Source organism: Trachurus trachurus (assembly GCF_905171665.1).
Source record: "Trachurus trachurus genome assembly, chromosome: 19".
Taxonomy (NCBI): Eukaryota; Metazoa; Chordata; class Actinopteri; order Carangiformes; family Carangidae; genus Trachurus; species Trachurus trachurus.
Genome location: NC_139913.1, coordinates 14,492,387 through 14,513,019, shown reverse-complemented (window position 1 = coordinate 14,513,019; position 20,633 = coordinate 14,492,387). Strand labels below are relative to the sequence as shown.

The window sequence follows — 20,633 nt, the reverse complement described above, 5'->3', positions numbered from 1 at the left end:
ATAAAGGATTTATTTTATGTCACAAGGCTTGTCTGTGTTTTTCTTTGAAATAAATCTTGCATTATGAATGTATTGACAGGTGACAAATGAAAGGGAAAAACCTGAAGAATGAGTGCAGAAAGAGAATGACAGCAGGGGATTGTAGAATAATGGTATCCATCCCTCCTGTCCCATGGAGCAGTGAAGTCGTTCTGGTGGCTCAGTATTTAACTGTGACAGTTATTGTTGGATTTTCCTTTAATTTGTCACCTGTCAGTGTGTTTCAAAATAAAATCAGATCATGGGTGCGTTTTAAGAAGCAGAGACATGTCACACTCAAACCTTAGCATACCTGTCAATTAACAGTTCAGTAAGCTGCAATGCTCAGACAGTTTTGACCTAAATGCAGTGATGGGAATCACGGTGTTATAAAATAACGGCGCTACTTTTTCAGAAACGAGTAATCAATTCCCCATAACGCCCTTACCGTTACTTGACTCAAGAAGTCCCATCACAAAATAATACACCTGTTAAAGTGCATGTTATACCTGTACAAATATTTTCAGTACATCAACTAGTAGGAAAAAAGCCGTTTTATCTTGACATATTTGCATGTTATAGAAAAATAGGACAATTGTTACTTTTCCAATGTAGTAGGGGAGACCGGGGGCAATTGTAACAGGGGGCAATTGTAACATTTTAAATTGCACCAATCAGAAATGAGATACAACCATGAAATTCATTATGCACTTGTTTTTTGATGTTCCCTCTCTGCCTACCAAAGGAAAAACTTATATCTCATGCATTTCTGATTTTATCTGACATGACTCATTTTTTAGGTATGAAAGTAAACATTTTCATCATCAGTATTTTTCTCATTCCTTCTTAACCTTTAATGTCTAATAATTGAAACACATCCAGTTTTGTTGACAATTTTGTTGGCTATCATTTGCTATATTTGTCATATGTTAACTTTGTTGTTTGTTGCCAGCAGGTAGCTTTTTATCATGGGTGGTGAATCGGGGGCAATTGTAACGCCCTGTTACAATTGCCCCCGACACCATCAAAATGATGTCCAGTTCAGTAACACCTTCAAATTAGATGATTTCCCCCCCTTTATAATGTAGAAAAGTGCTATATTAATTTATATATTTACCTTTGTTGTCTATTAAAGTTAAAATATAGTTTTGATGACTAGTCTGATAACTCTGTCAAAAAGCTAGCTAGCAGGCAAGCAGGGTAGCTTTAAATCATAGCTTCGTATTGAAACAGATTCAAAAACTGGTTGTAACTATTTATTTATGTAGCCTATTTATTTATTTTAGAGCGGCAACAATTATTCAATGAATTGATCGACAGAAAATTGATCTGCAATGATTTCGAATAATCAGTTCAAGCTACTTTTAAGCAAAAATGTCATAAATTCATTGGTTTCAGCTTCCTAAATATGAATATTTTCTGGTTTTCATACTTTTATATGATAATAAAAATTGATTATCTCTGTATTCTGGACTAAGTTGACAAAAGAAGACATTTTGAAAACTTGAGATGGACTTCTTGATCTTAACGGTTCACTAATACCTGTTCTTACCAGTAGACAACTGTTTTTTATATATGTTCAATTTATATTAAATGGTATTAACTATGTCTACATTCTTGGGAGTTTACTTTGGTCCTTGGTATTGATATAAAGGTATAAAGTATGTTGTTACAATTGCCCCCGTATGTGTTACAATCGGCCCCGCACGTGGGGGCGATTGTAACATTTGACTTCTTGGTGTTTGAATCAATATTGTGACTCAAATATTTTTTGTAAAAACATTTAATTACTGTTAACAAGTAGAACATAGATAGAGGATTCCTACATAAAAAAAATATCCAAACAGCTCAAGTGGTTTTTGAGTTATGACATCAAAACCAAAAAATGTTACAATTGCCCCCGGTCTCCCCTAATTCAGTTACTAATTCAGTTACTTTTGGTGGGAAACTAACTACTGTAATATAGCCTAACTTATTGCTTTTTTTAAAGCAACGTGCCCAACACTGCCTAAATGTGCAGCAATAAGTTAAAACAATGAAGGTTCCCTTCGTTTATTGGTGTCGGTTTGACACAGTGGGCGGTGTGGAGGAGTTGTATTCCGATATTTTCTATTTTACACTTGAAACAGAAGAGGCCATTCATTCATTCCCACAGCGGAGTCCACTGTTTTGTTTCTGTATCGGTGGGTGACCTCCATTCCGGATTGACCAATCACACGAATGTAGGTTACACTCGCACATGCGCAGAAGCGACAGAGTAATTTGTTGATGCCCCTGCTTTAGTAGTATTCATTTAAATCGTTGCTATTTCAAAGCCAAAATTGTACTCTGCTCATGGGTTTTTATTTGCATTGGTAGCACAGTTAACCAGCACGTTATCTATATGAAGGGCTGATGGAAGACACAAGGGATCTGGTGAGTGAATTTGAACCATTTTAGGGCCCTGAGCCTCCCGACTACAGAGGATTTGCTGAGGCTAGCGCTCCTCCTTTGTTGTTATCTGTTTATCGTAGCTAGCAAGTGGTGCAGCCAGCGTTAAATATTACAAGGCTTTCCAAAAAACAGTAAGAATAAAACCAACATACACTTATTTTTTGTCTGCATGTGTGTAGGTGTAAGCGTGCAGCGCAAATTCAAAGCGTGGCTCGCTTTTGTGAATTTAAACTGGAAAAACGGGTTTCCGCTAGCTCTCCGTGCTAATGCTAGTTAGCTTCGGGAGCTATTTTCCAATAAGGCCGCCCCGTATTTTAGCTTATACATTAGTTAGCTTTTCTCTTTTGCATATCTTAGACTTTGCCGAGAATGTCTTTGTTGACCGGTGCATTGTTTTTTCTCCCGGCATCCTTGCTGGCTAAACGTAAATTGTTAGCGTAGCCAGTTAGCATGTCACCTGTGATGCTCAAAGGAGGAAGTAAACAGGTTGTGACAACAGTGAATATTTCAGCACTGTTCCGCATTCTGTGCGCTTCGCGGCTGCAGTTTGATTAACTTTGGGCTTTCGTAACAATTTTTAAAGTAATTTCGACCTGGCTTCCACAGCCAGCTTCTCAGGTCAGATTCTACAGCAGATAACTATTTAAAGATACATAATATATTACTAGAATTGTGCTCATGAGGATGTTGTGACCACTAAATGTCAATGATTAACTGCTTGATTAACTCAAAATAAATACATTATTTAATTCATGTTGATTTTACATGCAGCTGTTGAAATAGTATTTTAAAACAAAATTAATATTAAAATAACACTGGTACCTGATTCACAAATGCAATCGTATGTTTTCCAAATAGTAACTTTGCGCCTCAGACACTATGAGATATTTTAAGGTGTTTCTTTGACTTCTTTTTCTTTCTTTCTTTTTTTTTTTTTTAAGTATATTGTTTGGGGCTTTTGCCTTTAATTGATAGTAGAGTTGAGAGAGACAGGAAATGGGGAGGCAGAGAGAGGGGGAATGACATGCAGCAAAGGGTCACCAGATTCAGGATTCGAACCGGGGCCGGCTGCAGCGAGGACTGTAGCCTCCTATTTTGTAGACAATTACTCCAGAATGTGATATTGTCAGTGAAGTGACCGTGTTAATTGCGTTCAGAGTTGAGAGCAATCAGTTCATTCAGTTGTCATTCTCTCAATGCCCCAAGGCTGAACGCACACCGCGTTCAGAGCGTAAGCGGAGAGATTCGTTCGGGATGTTTGACGGCTACGACAGCTGCAGTGAGGAGTCAACCAGCAGCTCCAGCTCAGAGGACAGTGAGGATGAAGTGGTGCCCTCCATCCCCGCCAGCCTACCCATCATCAAGAACAATGGTCAAGTCTACACCTACCCCGACGGGAAGGCCGGAATGGGTCAGTTGGCAGTGCATGGAAAAAATGTTTGGAATTTATAGTTTTTGTGGATGTCTGGGATATAATCCTCTGTGAGAAGAGTTTGCCACCATGTATTAGTCGTGATGATTTTAATAGACTCTGCTGACGCTGTGGACTTTTCTTCACAGCCACCTGTGAGATGTGTGGGATGGTCGGTGTACGAGATGCTTTTTACTCCAAGACCAAGCGCTTCTGCAGTGTCTCATGTTCAAGGAGCTATTCGTCAAATTCCAAAAAAGCTAGCATCTTGGCAAGACTCCAGGTAAATGCAACACAATCCTGCTCTAGCAGATACAGTCAAGATAAAATATAAAATTACACAAATGTTGATTTTTGCTTTAATTTTAAAAGGGCAAACCACCAACGAAAAAGGCTAAAGTCTTACAGAAACAACCTCTTATGGCAAAATTGGCAGCTTACGCCCAGTACCAAGCAAGTCAACAGAACCAGGCGAAATCAAAAGCTGGTACGTTACCAAAGGGCAGTGGTGATGGTCAGTGGGGTAACAGTGCAGCCGTGTTTAGACACTCTCCAGCTTTACACTGCTCTTGTTTCCGACAGTGGTCCCTGCAGAGAGCTTCGATTGGGGTCGGTATATCTGTAGCAATAACACAGTCGGAGCTCCAGTCAGCTGTTTCAAGCACGTAAGTAAAAAAACAAAAAGTTATTCGAATCTTTAGAATCGAGCTGTTGCTTCCTTAACGTATAACTTGGCTGCTTCCTCTGTGCTTTAGGTCCCGATGGGGTTATGCTGGGGAGACATAGAGGAAGGTGTTAGGATTGAAGTGCTCAACTCCGATACCAACCTCTCCACTAAAGTATACTGGATCGCAGAAATCGTTAAGCTAGCAGGTGAGACCATTTCTACAAGTTCAGGTTTTTTTTTTTAATGCTCATTCCTCTGAATAACTGTTAATACTGTGATGCTTATTCCAGCCATATCAGCTACTCCACCCACCCACACATATTTTTCAAGCATGATATGCCACAAGCTGTGATAGTGTTCATACTACTAGTAGTATTCCTGTGTCTAAAGCGCAAACCCCAGTTAAAAATGTGAAGGTTACCATTTGCAAGGTAAAACTACACACAAATACAGTACATGAATATGTTGCCTTTTGATTTATTTTATGCCACTGACAAAGAAAAAAAATATCATCTTAGGATCCACATCTTTGCTTGTTTTGGATCTTTCACCCTTAGGGTAGATGGTTTAAATTTTAGACACGCAAACTCTCCATTACTCTTAAGGCCTTGTGTTCATGTTGGCTTAAAAGTTGAACCACAGATATTCATTCTCATCACACCCACCACTTAATGTGTTGTGAAAGTCTGGCAGAGACAATGAAATGTTTCCAGTTTGAGGAATTGAAACTCACCAGTGTCTTAAACGCCCTGCAGGGTTCAAGGCTCTCCTGAGGTATGAGGGTTTTGACAACGACACCAGTAAGGACTTCTGGTGTAATCTCTGCATCCCCGAGGTGCACCCAGTAGGATGGTGTGCGTCAAGTGGGAAACCCCTCGTACCTCCAAAAAGTGAGCCTTGGATTGCTTTTTTTTTTTTTACAGTCTTATCCTGTTATTCCTAGATTGATTTATAATAATTGTTGCTGTTATCTTTGTCGTCTCTCCCTACAGGCATACAGCATAAATATACAAACTGGAAAGCCTTTCTTGTAAAGCGTCTCACTGGAGCTAAAACACTGCCACCTGACTTTAATGCCAAGGTGAGAGAAACAAACAGTGTAGTAGCTTTAGCAACTGCTTATACTCATTATACTAATTTAACTCAGTGTTATAAAAGAAAATAAGAATGTGGTGTATATGAAACAAAATATAATGGCCTACAAAAAATTAACATGCCAACAGAAATATGCCTCAACTCAGTTTTATTTTTTTTAAAGAAAAAAAGCTGACATTTTTGATCAACATACCATAGGTTCACCATAGACATGTTGGGTTACAGCAAATTGTAGCTAAGCTATGTAGTTCAACTACATGGAGTTTAAAGAGAGTTGTTTTGAGGCAAATGTGGAGACTGCTTGCCAAAAAACTGCCCCTGATGGGTACGCGCATCAGCAATTTTGTATGAATTTACCTCTAAAACAACTCTGTCTCATAACGTTCCGTTATTATCTCATAGTGTGGTGAATGTGCAGGTCACAACTTGTCCACAAGAGCGTTTTGGAGTTGTTGGATTGTGTATTTGATGAGTTTGATGAGGGAAACCAAGAAATTCCATGAGCCTCCGTAGCGTAGCTCTGAGCAGCTCGCGGCTCTGCTTGCACCGACAATTAAAGGCAAAGAACCTACTTCTAATACTATATGGATTATGGCAATTTGCCAAAATGTTGAACTATCCCTTTAAGTCTCCCCAACACTGGAAACAAACACCATACCTCAGTTCATTCGTTGTCACTGTGAAACTCCTGTCAGAAGCCACAACGTGTCCCCGGTTCGTATCCCGCGTCGGGCGGACCTTTCCTGCATGTCATTCCCCCTCTCTCTGCCTTCCCCTTTCCTGTCTATCTCACTCTCACACAAAAAAAAAAGAAGCCACAACGTTTCCTGGGTTTGCCGTTGTCACATCCATGTGTAATATTTCACCGTAGGTACATGAGAACATGCAGTTCCCCTTTAAGAAGCTGATGCGGGTAGAGGTGGTGGACAAGAACTACCTGTGCAGGACGCGGGTGGCTCTGGTGGAGCAGGTGATCGGAGGTCGCCTCAGGCTGGTCTATGAGGAGAGCCAGGACGGGTCGGACGACTTCTGGTGCCACATGTACAGCCCTCTGATCCATAATATAGGCTGGTCGCGCAGCATCGGACACCGCTTCAAACGATCCGGTGAGTGGTGCATGTGACGGCCCTAACAAAGACAAATAAATCAAATGTAGATACAGGTATATACATTGCATTTGAAAATAATTGATCTACGTTACTTCTGTAACTTTGTGATGTCACGGCGCTCAGCCTCGACCCAAGCCACACCCACCTGGACCCATTGTCCAGTCCTGTTATTACCCCACAGTAAAAAACAGTCGGTACCAGAGCTCCAGAGAGAAGCCTGAGAGTAGAGGTGTGAAATAAGGTGATTTGTGGTTCTTCAAAATATCAATATAGCTCCTCCTGGATCAACACTTCACACAGGAGAAGTGTGAAAAGTGGAACTGGTACGGACACACACAAGGGCATCATATTTAATGTTTTGTGGAAAAAATCCCGTTGCCTCCATCAGCAGTGAAATCATCAGTAAATGTCAGCGAGCCAGCTCCATTGGCAGATGCACAAGCCCAAGCCCAAACGCAGCCGCCATGTTTGACAGATGAGGTCGTACATTATGGAGCTGCTCCATTTTGTTTCTCTCCCCACACTTTCTGATTTTGATAGAGATAGGTTTTTGTTTCATACCTTCAGCTTTGTTCCAGACCTCTGCAGGCCTCATCTTGTATGTTTTTGCAAACTGCAACCTGGTGTTGTTGAGCTTTGCATCTTGTGCTGAATCTTTTGAGGTTGGGCTCTTGATTTTTTTTGACTAGATCTTTCTCGGCTTGCTGTAAAGCTTTTTCTTTTTTTCTGCAACAGCTTTTATTGATCTTTCCGTGAAACCAACCATTCATTGGTTTACAGCATGTGTTGAAAATAAAAGTGTTTGCAAAAATAGGGTAGCTGCATCATTCACAATGAATTTTCTTCTCTGCAATTGATTTTCTTTTAATCTACAATTCTCTACCTCCTCTGTCAGATTCTTTACCATGGGATCTGTCTGATTTTGTTTATTTTACAAAGCACCCAACTGTTAATTGTGACAAATTAACTATCTTCTGTATCTCTGACTTGCTTTCTTTTAAAACCCTATGATCATACATGATTATATTATTGATATAATTATTATGATTTCATTCACTTGCATGGTCACCTTTTTACTCCTCATATTGACAGACCTCTTCCATATAAATGGCATGGTCACCTTTTTACTCCTCAGATTGACAGACCTCTTCCATATAAATGGCATGGTCACCTTTTTACTCCTCAGATTGACAGACCTCTTCCATATAAATGGCATGGTCACCTTTTTACTCCTCAGATTGACAGACCTCTTCCATATAAATGGCATGGTCACCTTTTTACTCCTCAGATTGACAGACCTCTTCCATATAAATGGCAGATACAAATCACCATCACTGCTGGTTTGATGTTTTAAACAAACTCTAGATGTGGAAAAAGCTCAACTCTTTTCAAACAAATGATTTGACATGATAAAAATGTAGAATATGGACGTATTACTTGACCGTTATTTTAATATTCCATAAATTCCATTCCATAATCCTTCCATAAAGCTGGAGGAATTCTTTTTAAAAACTGGCCAAAATCATTGGTATGTAAAAGGAGCGGGGGAACTGATGCTGTACTTACATGACGACTGCACATCAGTGCTGTGCCTAGAGGGTACACTGTCACAGATAAACAGGGGAGACCTAATGACAGCATCATTTTAAAGTAATCCACTAGTTCTTTGACTGGTTTAAAAGCCAGATGTTGTCTGCCGTGCGCATGACCTGATGAAATGCTGCTGTATCTGTTCATGAAAATGACTTCATGCTCTGAGAGAATCAAATAATGACTTTCTTTTCTTAAGCAATCTATGTACCCTGAAGCCCAGCTCAACCTCAGCTCCAACTGTCAGTGGTTTATCCTTCCTTAATAATAATTCACTGCACATGGAACTTTTTTTTGCGTATATTGCTGTAATATCTCTGGCATGATAAGTAGTTTTGATCCGTCAATATTTTTTTTCCCCAGATATTACAAAGAGAATGGACGGGCAAGTTGATGCTCCTCCTCAGCTCTTCCAGAAGGTAACACACAATATAACACTTACTTTCTCTATTTCTGTCCCTACAGCTGTGGATTGAACTGATTGTTATTGTAGCTGCCATTTGATTTTTATTCTCAGATGCAGGTAAGGCTTTGAGGTATGGTAGCAAATAAGGGACATAAAGATCTCAATATTAAAAGCAATTAAAAATATTCTTATTGTGAAACTTAAACGCTAATGTTGAAATTAAATATAGCTAAATTTATAGTGAAGGCAATCCTTCCATCTATTTCTAGACTTTGTCTTTGGTGATGGTTTATCAGCTATTACTTAATTTTGGTTGATGTGGAAACACTAGAATATCGAAAATTTGGCGTTTGAAGTCTGTTCTGTGTGTCTGTTTCTCAGGTGAAAGATGTGGACCAGAGTGGGGACTGGTTCAGAGAAGGGATGAAGATAGAAGCCATTGACCCCCTCAACCTCTCAGCTATATGTGTAGCCACTGTAAGAAAGGTCAGTGTGAACCGGAGGCTGCCTGTTAAGTTCAAGAAGGATCTGTTGTTGTTTGAAAACGACCCATTATTCAGCTACTCCAGTCTGACCCCATCTGTTCTGTGCTGCTCAGGTGTTGGCAGATGGGTACCTCATGATTGGGATCGACGGTTCAGAGGCAGTGGACGGATCAGACTGGTTCTGCTACCACGGCACCTCCCCTTCCATCTATCCTGTCGGATTCTGTGAAATCAACAACATTGAACTTACACCCCCTAGAGGTACCATACTCATATCTCCACAAATTAAAATAGGCACTGGCTCCCATTAACAACACAGCAGGGCCTCCGTGTTGTAAAATACTATAAATTTCCAGGTGGAGTTTTTGGTTAGAAGCAGTCTTTACAGAATCTCCTGTGTATGTGTATGGTTTATTAATGTTCTGGTCTCAATGCTAACTTTCCCCAGGGTACACAAAACTACCATTTAAATGGTTTGACTACCTCAGAGAAACAGGATCAATTGCTGCTCCTGTCAAGCTATTCAACAAGGTGAGTTTTTATGATGGCTTCCTCACCATATTTTGATGTTCCGTAAAATTCAGAATATAAATCGCACTGGCAAATAAGTCACTATCGTTATATTTTTGAGGGTCTCAAACTGGGAAAACAAGGTTTTCTATTGCTATTTGTTAATAGAAACATTATACAAGTTATTCCACAAGTCCACAACATGAAGTTTCTGTGCTGCAGTGTTGCTCTTTCTTGTTATTTAAAAAAACAAAAGAGATCGCAAGGTCATTTGAACAATGTAAATTTAGCGCGGTACAGTGCATTCAGCGTTCCAGCACGACCTGTGAGGAGGGCCCGACTGACAGAGATGAGAGATGGTGAAATGCTGTTGAAAAAACCTTTAAAAATATTATTTGGTGGACCCTAACGAGTCTTGTTAACCTAATGGGAAACACTATTCCGCCCATGTGGTTCTATGCGACTACAGGAGGCATTAGCGTTTACACTCGTGTTTAACGTGGTCACAATGCGTCCCTGACTATCTCCGGCGGTGGTTTAGCCGATCGGATCACAAGCCGTCCTCAATGCGTCTTCGGTGCGTTTACACCTGTACTTTCAAGTGGTCAAACACGGTCTAAAACGCATGTTAATGCCAGGTGTAAACAAAATAGGCAGGGGAAAGTGCAATTTATACACCAAATTTTACCGTAAATAACTTGTGATTAAGGATTCTTCAGTGCTTCATTGACTGTATTTTTATTTTTTTTACTACCTCACATCTTTAGGAGGTTCCCAATCACGGTTTCCGACAAGGCATGAAGCTGGAGGCCGTTGACCTGATGGAGCCGCGGCTGGTGTGTGTCGCCACGGTGACGAGGATTGTGCACCGGCTACTGAGGATCCACTTTGACGGCTGGGAGGACGAATACGACCAGTGGGTGGACTGCGAGTCGCCTGACCTCTACCCCGTGGGCTGGTGTCAGCTGACAGGCTACCAGCTCCAACCGCCCGCTTCACAGAGTAAGAACAAGATCCGGTTCAGCTCCACAGACACTGACGCATCCTCCACTGACACCACGAGGCCACCATGTCTACTTAACATTTCAGTTACAGACATTACATGAACATAATGTACAGCTGCTTTCACACCTAACCTGTTTTGATTAAATGAGGCTCTGGTGTGGTTGCCCTAACTTGACCAAGACCACTTGAAAAGTAGCTGCATTTTGTTGTAGGACATTTCTGTATTTATTTTTTTTTTAGAACTTTTTATTTAAACATTTTAGTCATTTTACAGAACATTTCCTGATATATGGCTTCATATTATAAGTGAGTGACAGGCCGTATAGCGATATAAGTTACAATTAAAATGAATAGTTAAATGAATAAATAACAAATTAAAATAGTAGTAATATTAATAAATAAAGAAAAAAAGAAGAAAAAATGGGGGAAAATTAAAATAGGAATTAAATAGTAAGAGTAAAGTAAATTGATTAAATAAATAAATAAATTAGTTAATTAAATATTAAAAATAAAATATAATGTAATAAAACACACATTTATCCATACATAAACACACATGCATACCACACATACATAATAGTTTAAGATAAGTAGGTAAATATGATTAATGCATAAAGATAAATGTTTTTTTGTTTTAGCATGAATTCAACTACAAGTAAACTGCTTTATTAAAAGCCTCAGCTCAGGATTGGGAGAAAAAGTAACCAAGACAAATATAGTTAGAACTGTAAGTAGTGAGTTATAAGACACTGTGTACTTCGGCATTTCAGTGAGTGAGTCCATTAAAAGGTGTGTTACCGTGATCTATCCATGATATGGCAGTACAGGCACTTTGACGCTCCCTGATAGTCATTACTCATACTGAATGATGCATTTGATTTTCCATCTTACAGCCCTGTCCTCTCTATAAGAGCTCCTTGTTATACCAGGGGACATAGATATACACTTAAGAACCATTAAAGTGCTGAATGATGTACTGTCACTCAGCAGAATGTGATCCCACACAAATGCAGGATGACAGTCTGTGTGTGTAACTTCAGATCCACTCACACTAACAGTGTTCTTTTACATCACACATTTTCTTCTTGACTTTTTTTCCTGATATTGAATAGGATTGTTTTTGCCACTTCCAACCTGTACTGCAAACATTGTAATTACAATGTCATTTTAACCTTTATCAGTCTGATACCTCAGCTAAGGATATCTACTGATACCGAATAAACTCTGTTAAAAGTGAAAGTGAAACTCATAGGATGATTACTTTTTTATGTGATCTACACAAGGCCAAGGTGTTATTAAAAATGAGTTATTGACATTATGAAATCCTGATTATCTGTTATCAGGTACACTTTATGATTAAATGAGTGTTGTGCAATAAGAGTGAAATTGACTGACCTACTTTGTAAAGATCCTTTTATACAAGTCCTGTGCTCTTTATATGGTACAATTTGTTGTCTTGCACATCGCTTTTAAACTTCTCTATACCTCACTGTTCACTAGTATCCCATAGTATCCTGTCTTATGGCTGTGTTTCAGGCAACAGAGACATGCCTCAGTCTGTGCCCAAGCAGAAGAAGAAGGCGCAGCAGTACAAAGGCCAAAAGAAAAGTGAGTAAACCTTCCTGCTGTGTTGATCGCCTCCTCTCCACTCCTTCCTTCGCCTTCTCCTTTTCCTGTCTCTCTCTCTCTCTCTCTCTCTCACCGTCACTGGCTACACTTGTGGTGGAAACTCTGCTGCTCTGTCGTTGGCCACTTGTTCGGTGTGTCAGGGATATTTTTCACTGGACCACTTGAGTCTCATTGCCGGATGCTTGAAAAGATGAAAGCAGTGACTCCCTTCTGAGTGGGATAGTTATGAACACACTTGGGACTCAGAGTGTTTGAGACACTTGAGGTGTTTTGAGAGGGAAAGGCCTGGTGTCGCACCCTTTATAGCTCCAGAGTTTTAGATGACAAAAGCAGATGCTAAATCTTAATTGTACACTGTGTGCTGAACACCATCGAAGGCAGTTTTTTATATGGAAGTCTTTGGTTGTCAATATTAAAACTAAATGCACATGATGTGTGATATTATATGTTATGTGTTTGAAATTCTTCGAACACTTTGGGTTTTAATTTTGTCATACATCATTCCAATTCAATTATTTAATAATGTATTGTAAATATTGGCCGCCACAGTCTTCCATACATTCCACAGTTTCTGTAGCTGTGCTCTTGGTGCATCTGCTTACTGGGGTCGAGCAGTGTGAGTACAGCTGACCAGGGGCTTATTCAGATGGGCATATCCACTGTCAACTGTTTGAGGTGAAATTGAAGTTTGAAAAAGAAGAAAAAAAATTCCAACTTAACTCTAACCTTTTTGACTTTCCTTCCTAATTCACAATCTGAACATTGAGACCACACTCCAGATGAATTGAACCCCTGTCTGTGTGTAATAAGCCCCTGGTAGCTTACCTGAGTCTGGCTTGGTGTTTAGAGAGGAAGATTCCGGTTGGTCGACGGCCCTTCAGTCAGGCAGGCAGGAGGAGGAGCAGCTTCTCTGGGGACGAAGAGCAGAGTCCGCCCCCTTACCCTGCGCAGGGGCCCACTCGGCCCCGGCCCCGAACCCACCTCCACCAAACCCACAAATCAGGTAACGTTGCACTAAAAAGATCCAAAACCAGCACAACACTGAGCCCTCTGAGGCTCCCAGAGGACGTTCTTTAACCCGAGACAGAGGAGTCCTGTGGCGGGCCTCGCTGTGGAGCTGGATGCTGCTGATGCTGCATGTTCTACTGTCAACTCAACTCTGTCTGCACACGTCCATTGTCATTGTTCTCACATGAATATCTCCTCCTGATACTGCTCATGTAATTTGCAGGTAGGGATGTCACGATTATAGATTTTCTTGGTGCGATTATCAATCAATCAATCAATTTGTTTATTTCGGGCATGTCAATTTAAATCATCATCATCACACTTCATCTTAGTTCGAGTAATACAACACATGGCCGAAAGGGAAAGCGGGAGAAGCAAAAGCTTATCTAGTCCCGCAGAGAAATAATCTAGATTATTACTATTACTATACATTAAATAAACGTTTACACGTTTACTTTTTATATCATTTTAATCATATCAGCTGCTGGACGATCTGAATTTCCCTCCGAGGGATTAATAAAGTATTTTCTATTCTATTCTAAGATAGTTTTACAGCGCTGTGAATGTGTAAAATCAAATAGTCAAAATCTAATTATATTACTAATTATATAAAAAAAATATTACACAATACATAAGAGTGTATATTAATGTATGACTAATTATTAATCTGAGGGCAAATGTTTGAAATATTCAAGTAATTAGGCAAGGCAATTTTATTTGTATAGCCCATTTTTACAGTTTGTCTCAAAGGGTTTCACATGGCATCATAACAACATCCTCTGCCCTTAGACCCTCACATCGACTGAGGAAAAACTCTAATTAATTAATGCATACACATACCTAAATAACTAAGTGTGTTTTTTTTTTCCTACATATGACGCGCTAACATTTAAATTCCTACTAATTCAGTGTTACGTTGACATCAACATAATTTAACCCAGTTACTGTGTATTATACCTTTTTTATTTTGGCGTACAAAGCCGGGTGCTTATCCCACAAGTGATAATTCATGTCATATTTTAATGTATCATCTCTGACAGGCTGGCGAGCCGTCACCGGTTAATACGTTTGTTCAGAGGGAATCAGTCTTCCTCTGCTAAACTTTACCACTCGCTCACATCTCTGTCTGCAACTGGCACAGAACGTAAACAAAGTCACACACGCGGTTGTTCCTAACTTTGTTTTCGAAAGACGATATTTAGGAGCCTTTACGATTAAATAATTGTGGCGTTTAATACCGCGATTAATTGTGAAAACAAGTAATCGTGACATCCCTATTTGCAGGAGTTAGTTTTGCCATGACTAGTGAATCGTCTCCACTTTGTAGCAATCAGAAGGCATGTTTGTTTTCATCTGACATGTTTCTTTGAAAGTACAGTAGCCCTCCCGATGCTTGTCATGCATGTGGAGTTAACATTAACATTAACGCCCCGGGACTGACAACAAAAGGGCTCACTCTGTTTTTTGACTCCAAAATGCATGAACACGAGTGGCTCATCCGCGCTGCTGTTCTCTCTCTCTTATCTGTCTCTGTCCCGTCTGTAGAGTCTCTCCTGCGGATGAAGGAGGAGACGGCGGAGGTGGACGAGTTTACCTTCTCACAGGGCATCTCCGACCAGGAGAGCAACGGCTCGGGCAGCTACTACATCAAACAGGAGCCCTGAGGTCGCCACGGTCGAGGGGGAGAAAAAAAAAAGAGCAGGACGAAAAAAAGAGCGGGACTGGACACACCTCTGGAAATAAAAACCTCAGCAAAAGGGTCGGGAACGCCGAGGGACGAACTAGCCTCAAATTTACACTCGCAGACCAACACCACGGGCCTTCTCAGCACAGGAGCTGGTGATGAAGAGGAGAAGGGGGGCGGTGAAAATCCTGAAAGGAACATTCCTCTGGACGGTCTTCTAACCTTGTAGCTGTGTGTGCTTGTTAACACCCACCTGATTTTAAGAGGTCGGAGGTCGCACCCCCGGGTCACGGATATTTGGGCATTTTATCTTTCACACCAACCTCGGGGTGACGCAACCGCATCGGCTCTCTCTCTCTTCTCCTGTCGGAACCATCCGAGCAGACCGGTCATACTTGGATGGTTTAAAAAAAACAAAACAAAAACACACAACCCTTTTTCCACAGAAATTGGGGGAGGGGGAGGTCAACATAAGCCCGTCCTGCCTTTGCCACAATCTGGGCCACGCACAGAGACCTGTAGAAACTGTGAGAACCATTTATTGAGCCAGGTCTTTTTCACACACAAACACACACACACTCTCACACACACACATGCATACATCAAGAGTCACCCACTGAACGGCCTGAGATGAGAGAGGCTGGCAGAAAGAGGAGCAGAGTTGTGTATATTTGGATTATTTTCATAATGCCAGGTGGACTTTTTCTTTGTTCAAAGTACTTGAAGCTTTTTTTTTTTCTTTCTTTTTTTTTTTGTAACAATGATGAGTTGTTTTCTGTCTTTATGTACTTATTTTCACATTTACATTTTTGGTGGCTGTGTGGGAAACGTGATGTGCATTGTTTTACAGAGGTGATTATATTTATATAGTATGTGAAGACCTATTCAAAATAGAATTACAGAGTATAGATCAAGGATTGTGGTTTGAAGAGAGATCCTAGTACTATGCTGCTCAGCATTACAGATGTTGTGCTCCTTCCAATATCGGCAAGAAGATTCCCACAGCTGCATTTATTTCTGATTCAAACATTACGCAAGCAAAATATGATTAAAGATCAATAATTTCAGCTCTTATAAGTCACAAACTGTGAGTTTAAGAAGCCACAACATCTCAGTATGGTTTCCCCTCTCCTCTCTGTGAAGCTCCAGTAACAACAGGTCAGGTCTTCATTAGATAACACATACAGAAATCATCTTGCACATTCCATTGGGCTTTAATGAAAAATGTACAGTCTCTAGATGTTAAATATCCTCAAGCTACATTAAAGTGGGTACTGTGGGGGAAATCTGTTTTCTATTATAACCAGTTTTATGTCCACATTCTGAGCTGTCAACACAACTTAACCTACACAGTCCATCTGATAAACAATAGACTACACAAGGCAGTACGATCTTAAGTCAAACAATCTCATCTAACGTCAGGCAGCTTCGATGGCTTAATGTGGAGCTTTAGGGACCTATCACAGTAACAGAAATCCCTCTGTACCCCTAACAATGTATTAGGAACTGCTGTAGCAAACATTTAGCAAGACAAAAACCCTTGCAGAATGTGTCATTTGTCATTTTAAATTTCCAACGGTCTTGTTGAACAGAAATAATGAAGCTGTGGAGATTGAAAAATGTTTTTTTTTTCCTCTTTCATTTAAAAAGAAATCACCTTGATTTTTAAAGACATACTAACAACTTGGCATAGTTTGACTGTAAGCGAGCAGCAGGGTATGTTGTATAAAAGAGAAACCTTACTGGTATGATAGGGCTATTCCCACTGTCCAACTCTACAATAAGTACTTTGACCTTTACAGTTTGGATGTAGCTACTGACAGGGAGGAACCTCAGTCTTATCTGAGGCAGACGGCTCAGTACCCAGCAGAACGTTAGAACGCTGTGGGCGCTGGCAGATGCATGTTGTCTCTCACTGTCGACGGTTGCACTACAGCAGAGTTTCTCACGACAGATAAACAGGTGTTTCTGGTCCACGTCTGTGGACGACTTACGCTCAAGAGTTCCACCTGGAGCTCCTCAATTATATGGAGTCAGGGGCATGCCACCAGAATAATGATTAATTATAATCGGTTGGCAAAAACAATTAGCAAAATTCAATTTGTTACATAATTCCATGAAAACAAACAGGAAAAAAAAAGCATTAGCAATTGGGATGTAATATTTCTAAATCAATGATTGAATATTGAAATTAGATGCCAATTTTTAACCATACCAACCCACAAACACACATAGAAGAAGCAAAAACAATAAAAAAGAGAAATCCAAAGGAAGTACAAAAAAATAATAATTAGAAAACTTAAATGTATTTTATAATTAGGTTTTTTGTATCAGTGTGTGGTTTTTCGAAAATGATCTAGATATGATTAAACGCTTACAGCAGGGCACACTCCTGACTCCATACACAGTATTTGTAGCATCAAACCTCGGTGTCTGTCGTTGAAAACGTGAGGGTGGGGCTCATGTTAGGAGAACAGCCGTCACATCAGCAAGCAATCTTGTTTGTCCGGATGGGGAAAGTCGGATATTATATTAGGGTAATATGCAAAACATTAGTCTTTTCTTGGTTTGTTTTTCTATTATTATTGCTTAGGTTGTTCTCATGTCAGAGCCATATGTATGCAAGCTAGTGTATGATTCACCTGAGCCACAGAATAACAGGTTTGTCATTAATAATGATATATGAAAAAAACAAAAACAAATGCACTGCTTTGTCAATAGTCTCTGAGGGCAGCATTCACTTCTGATGACAGGATCTACAGTGGCATAGATACATAGATTCTGTACATACATATATAAATATATATATTCATGACTATGATGGTATGGAGTAACAAAATCCTGATTAGTCGGTGATCCATGCTCGGCCGTGGAGATGACAAGACTCCTTCTCTTTCATTCTTCTTAAGAGCTAGATTTTTTGCAGCTGTTTATCTACTACCTCCTGATGCAAGCCACGTTCAGTGTGTGAAATAGACTGTGGCAGTGTGTTAGCATATGCAAATAAAAAAATGATTACCTAAAATATGATCCACTTGAAGACTAGACACCAAACATGGAAGAATTTTATCACAGCACACGAGGTAGTCTTCTAATTTGAGAAATATGCAATAGTCATAGATCCGATATTATTTTGCTATGTTGAATAAAAATGTATGGCACCCACAGATGCTATCATCACTACATTAATATAATTAACAGATGAGATAATTTAACAAAAGGGTATTGTATAACTGTGCTTTTTAGAGAATAAGGGTCCATATACGGAAAACTCACTGTATGGCCAAAGGCGATATTCAAACAAAGAGCAGATTTTAAAAACTTCTCAGTGACAATAATAATAATAAAAAAAGATCCATAATTTCTCTTCCTACCAGTAAGGTTCATGATTCAATTCTCAGGAAGTTTGTTTTTCTTTTTCGGTTGTAAAGGTCGTGACTACAGGTGTGAATCAGCTGGGTTAGAAAAGCTCAAAGTGTCTTCACTACGTTCATCTGTTGCTGTGGAAGCCAAGAAGTGCCATGACGACTGGAACATTGTAAACAACTGAAACTGACCATTGGTGCAGATCACACAAATACAAAAGTTGTATTTCATCTAGATTTATTAGTTTGATTAATTTAAATCAGATTGGAATCAGACAGAAATCTAGAATTAAACAAATAAAAAAATGACTATATATGACACTGTAATTTTGTTTCTTAATTTGTGACAAAAACAACATTTTAAATTGGAATGATATACATTGATTAGTGGTTGAATTTCTCAATAAGTGTTTTGGTTGTTCCTAAGATTCTGATCATTATGGCGCTCATTGGCTTCTAATGAAACTATTGAAAAAACAAAGGTCTTATCTCAATTACCATTTCATGTGTTTTTCTCCATGTTTCGTTGCAGTCTTCATGTTTGGTTCTACATTTGAGTGATGACAGACATCACATGGGTATTTGTCGCCTTTTTTTTTTAAAATTCAATCTGCTTTATGTAGCCTCTCGTTTTTTTCCTTTGATTTCTTACCGGGACGTGAAATTAATTTCTTACCGATTTCTACTTTAATTTGTCTCGTGATCAGATCGAAAACGAAGATCGGACTGAAAACGCCCGAGCGTCTTAAGACCAAATGAGCAATAAAAGACATTGTCTCACAATCATTTGAAGCGGGCGAGTTTCAAGTTAGGATCTGTCGTAGGAGTTGTTTTCCACCGAGCAGGGTCAAGTATGTAAGTACTTCTTGACAAAACTGCATTTCTAGCTTAGTACAAACATTTAAAAAAAGACTGTTCTATGGACTAACTGCTGCTACCCTTCCCCAGATTCTCCCTGAATAATCAAATGCACAATCAGTACTGTTTTGGATCTTCTGTTTCTCACTTTTCCTTGTAGATATTATAAAAACTTCCTTTGATCCCCAAATCTCTAAAAGGAACACGTTTGACCTCTATCCATGGGTACCTGTGTATTTGAAGTGTTTGGTCATCAGTAGCTGGAAGATGAAAGCGATGTTGGGTGGGGTTTGATTTGGGATTGGGTGCACTGATCAACTGAATGCATGTACAACAGAGCGCGTCGTACCGTTGTTGTGCTGAGCTTGTTTTTTCTTTGTTTCGTTGTGAGCGTCATTGGTTGGTCTTCAGTCTGTCTGTGTTTTCCCCCCCTCCTCCGCTGCCAACAGGAAGGTGTGGAAGCTCATTTCCGCCAAGACGTTAGGAGTGATGAAGCAGGATTATGAGACACAAAGTAGAAAAAAATGACTCAGGATCACAATTTAACATCAGAATATTCATAATTTCACCAATTATTGTTGTTACTATCATAATTTTAGCTTGAATCAATTTTTCTGATGGAATATATTGAAACATTTTACCTACAATTTCCAATTTAAAACTCACTAATCAAGTGAAAGCTAATTTTGATTTACAATCTAGAGTTGTTGTTTTTTTTCAGTTTGGATTTGAGCCATTAAGAAATATTACAATTACTAAACTTGCAATCTCATTTTTGACCAACCATGAGTCATTACATTTTTTACCTGGCATTAATTCAGTTGTGAGTTCCTGTGGCGGTGATGAGCTTCCATACCGACTCTTCTTCCTGTACCTGACCTGTTTCTGCCAGATGTGGGCAGCCATGGCGAGCTGGAGTTGGACTTGTTTTTGTTTTTTTCCTTGGATACTAACACGGGTCTTTTGTATGTGATAGTCCCCCCCTAATTATATTAAACCATTATATCGTGGTGCTATATATATTTGATAAAAATGACTTAATGTATTGGAATTACTATTGTCTGAAAATACTTGTGAATTGAGAGGGTTATGGTGCAAAATTTATTTTGGATACAAATAAAAAACAAAAAAATCTATGTTAATAGTTATAAATCTATTGATATTAACACTGACCCTTGAGGTACATTATTAGATTGCAGTTTAAAGTTTGTACATCTTTTTGATAGTGTATACTAGTTTCCTTTCATATGGTAAATTTGTGCTGTGATCAAGCTTTGATAGACTTTGTAAATAAAGCCAAATGTTTGGATCATAATATTGGTTGTAATGGATGGCTTCTTTGTTTACAAGCGTTGCAAAC

The 20,633-nt window shown here is 39.4% G+C and overlaps 1 protein-coding gene across 1 annotated transcript; it reads left to right on the top strand.

Moving 5' to 3' along the window:
• Positions 1 to 2,282: 2,282 nt before the first annotated feature.
• mbtd1 (mbt domain containing 1) lies at positions 2,283 to 19,593 on the top strand. Its single transcript, XM_083994473.1, has 17 exons — positions 2,283 to 2,433; positions 3,658 to 3,862; positions 4,012 to 4,145; positions 4,235 to 4,349; positions 4,445 to 4,527; positions 4,618 to 4,735; positions 5,285 to 5,419; positions 5,522 to 5,610; positions 6,496 to 6,730; positions 8,687 to 8,742; positions 9,111 to 9,215; positions 9,328 to 9,475; positions 9,663 to 9,745; positions 10,492 to 10,726; positions 12,266 to 12,337; positions 13,206 to 13,361; positions 14,912 to 19,593. Exons 1-17 carry the CDS (start codon positions 2,413 to 2,415, stop codon positions 15,028 to 15,030), a joined length of 2,109 nt encoding a protein of 702 aa, XP_083850599.1. The 5' UTR covers positions 2,283 to 2,412; the 3' UTR covers positions 15,031 to 19,593.
• Positions 19,594 to 20,633: the final 1,040 nt, after the last annotated feature.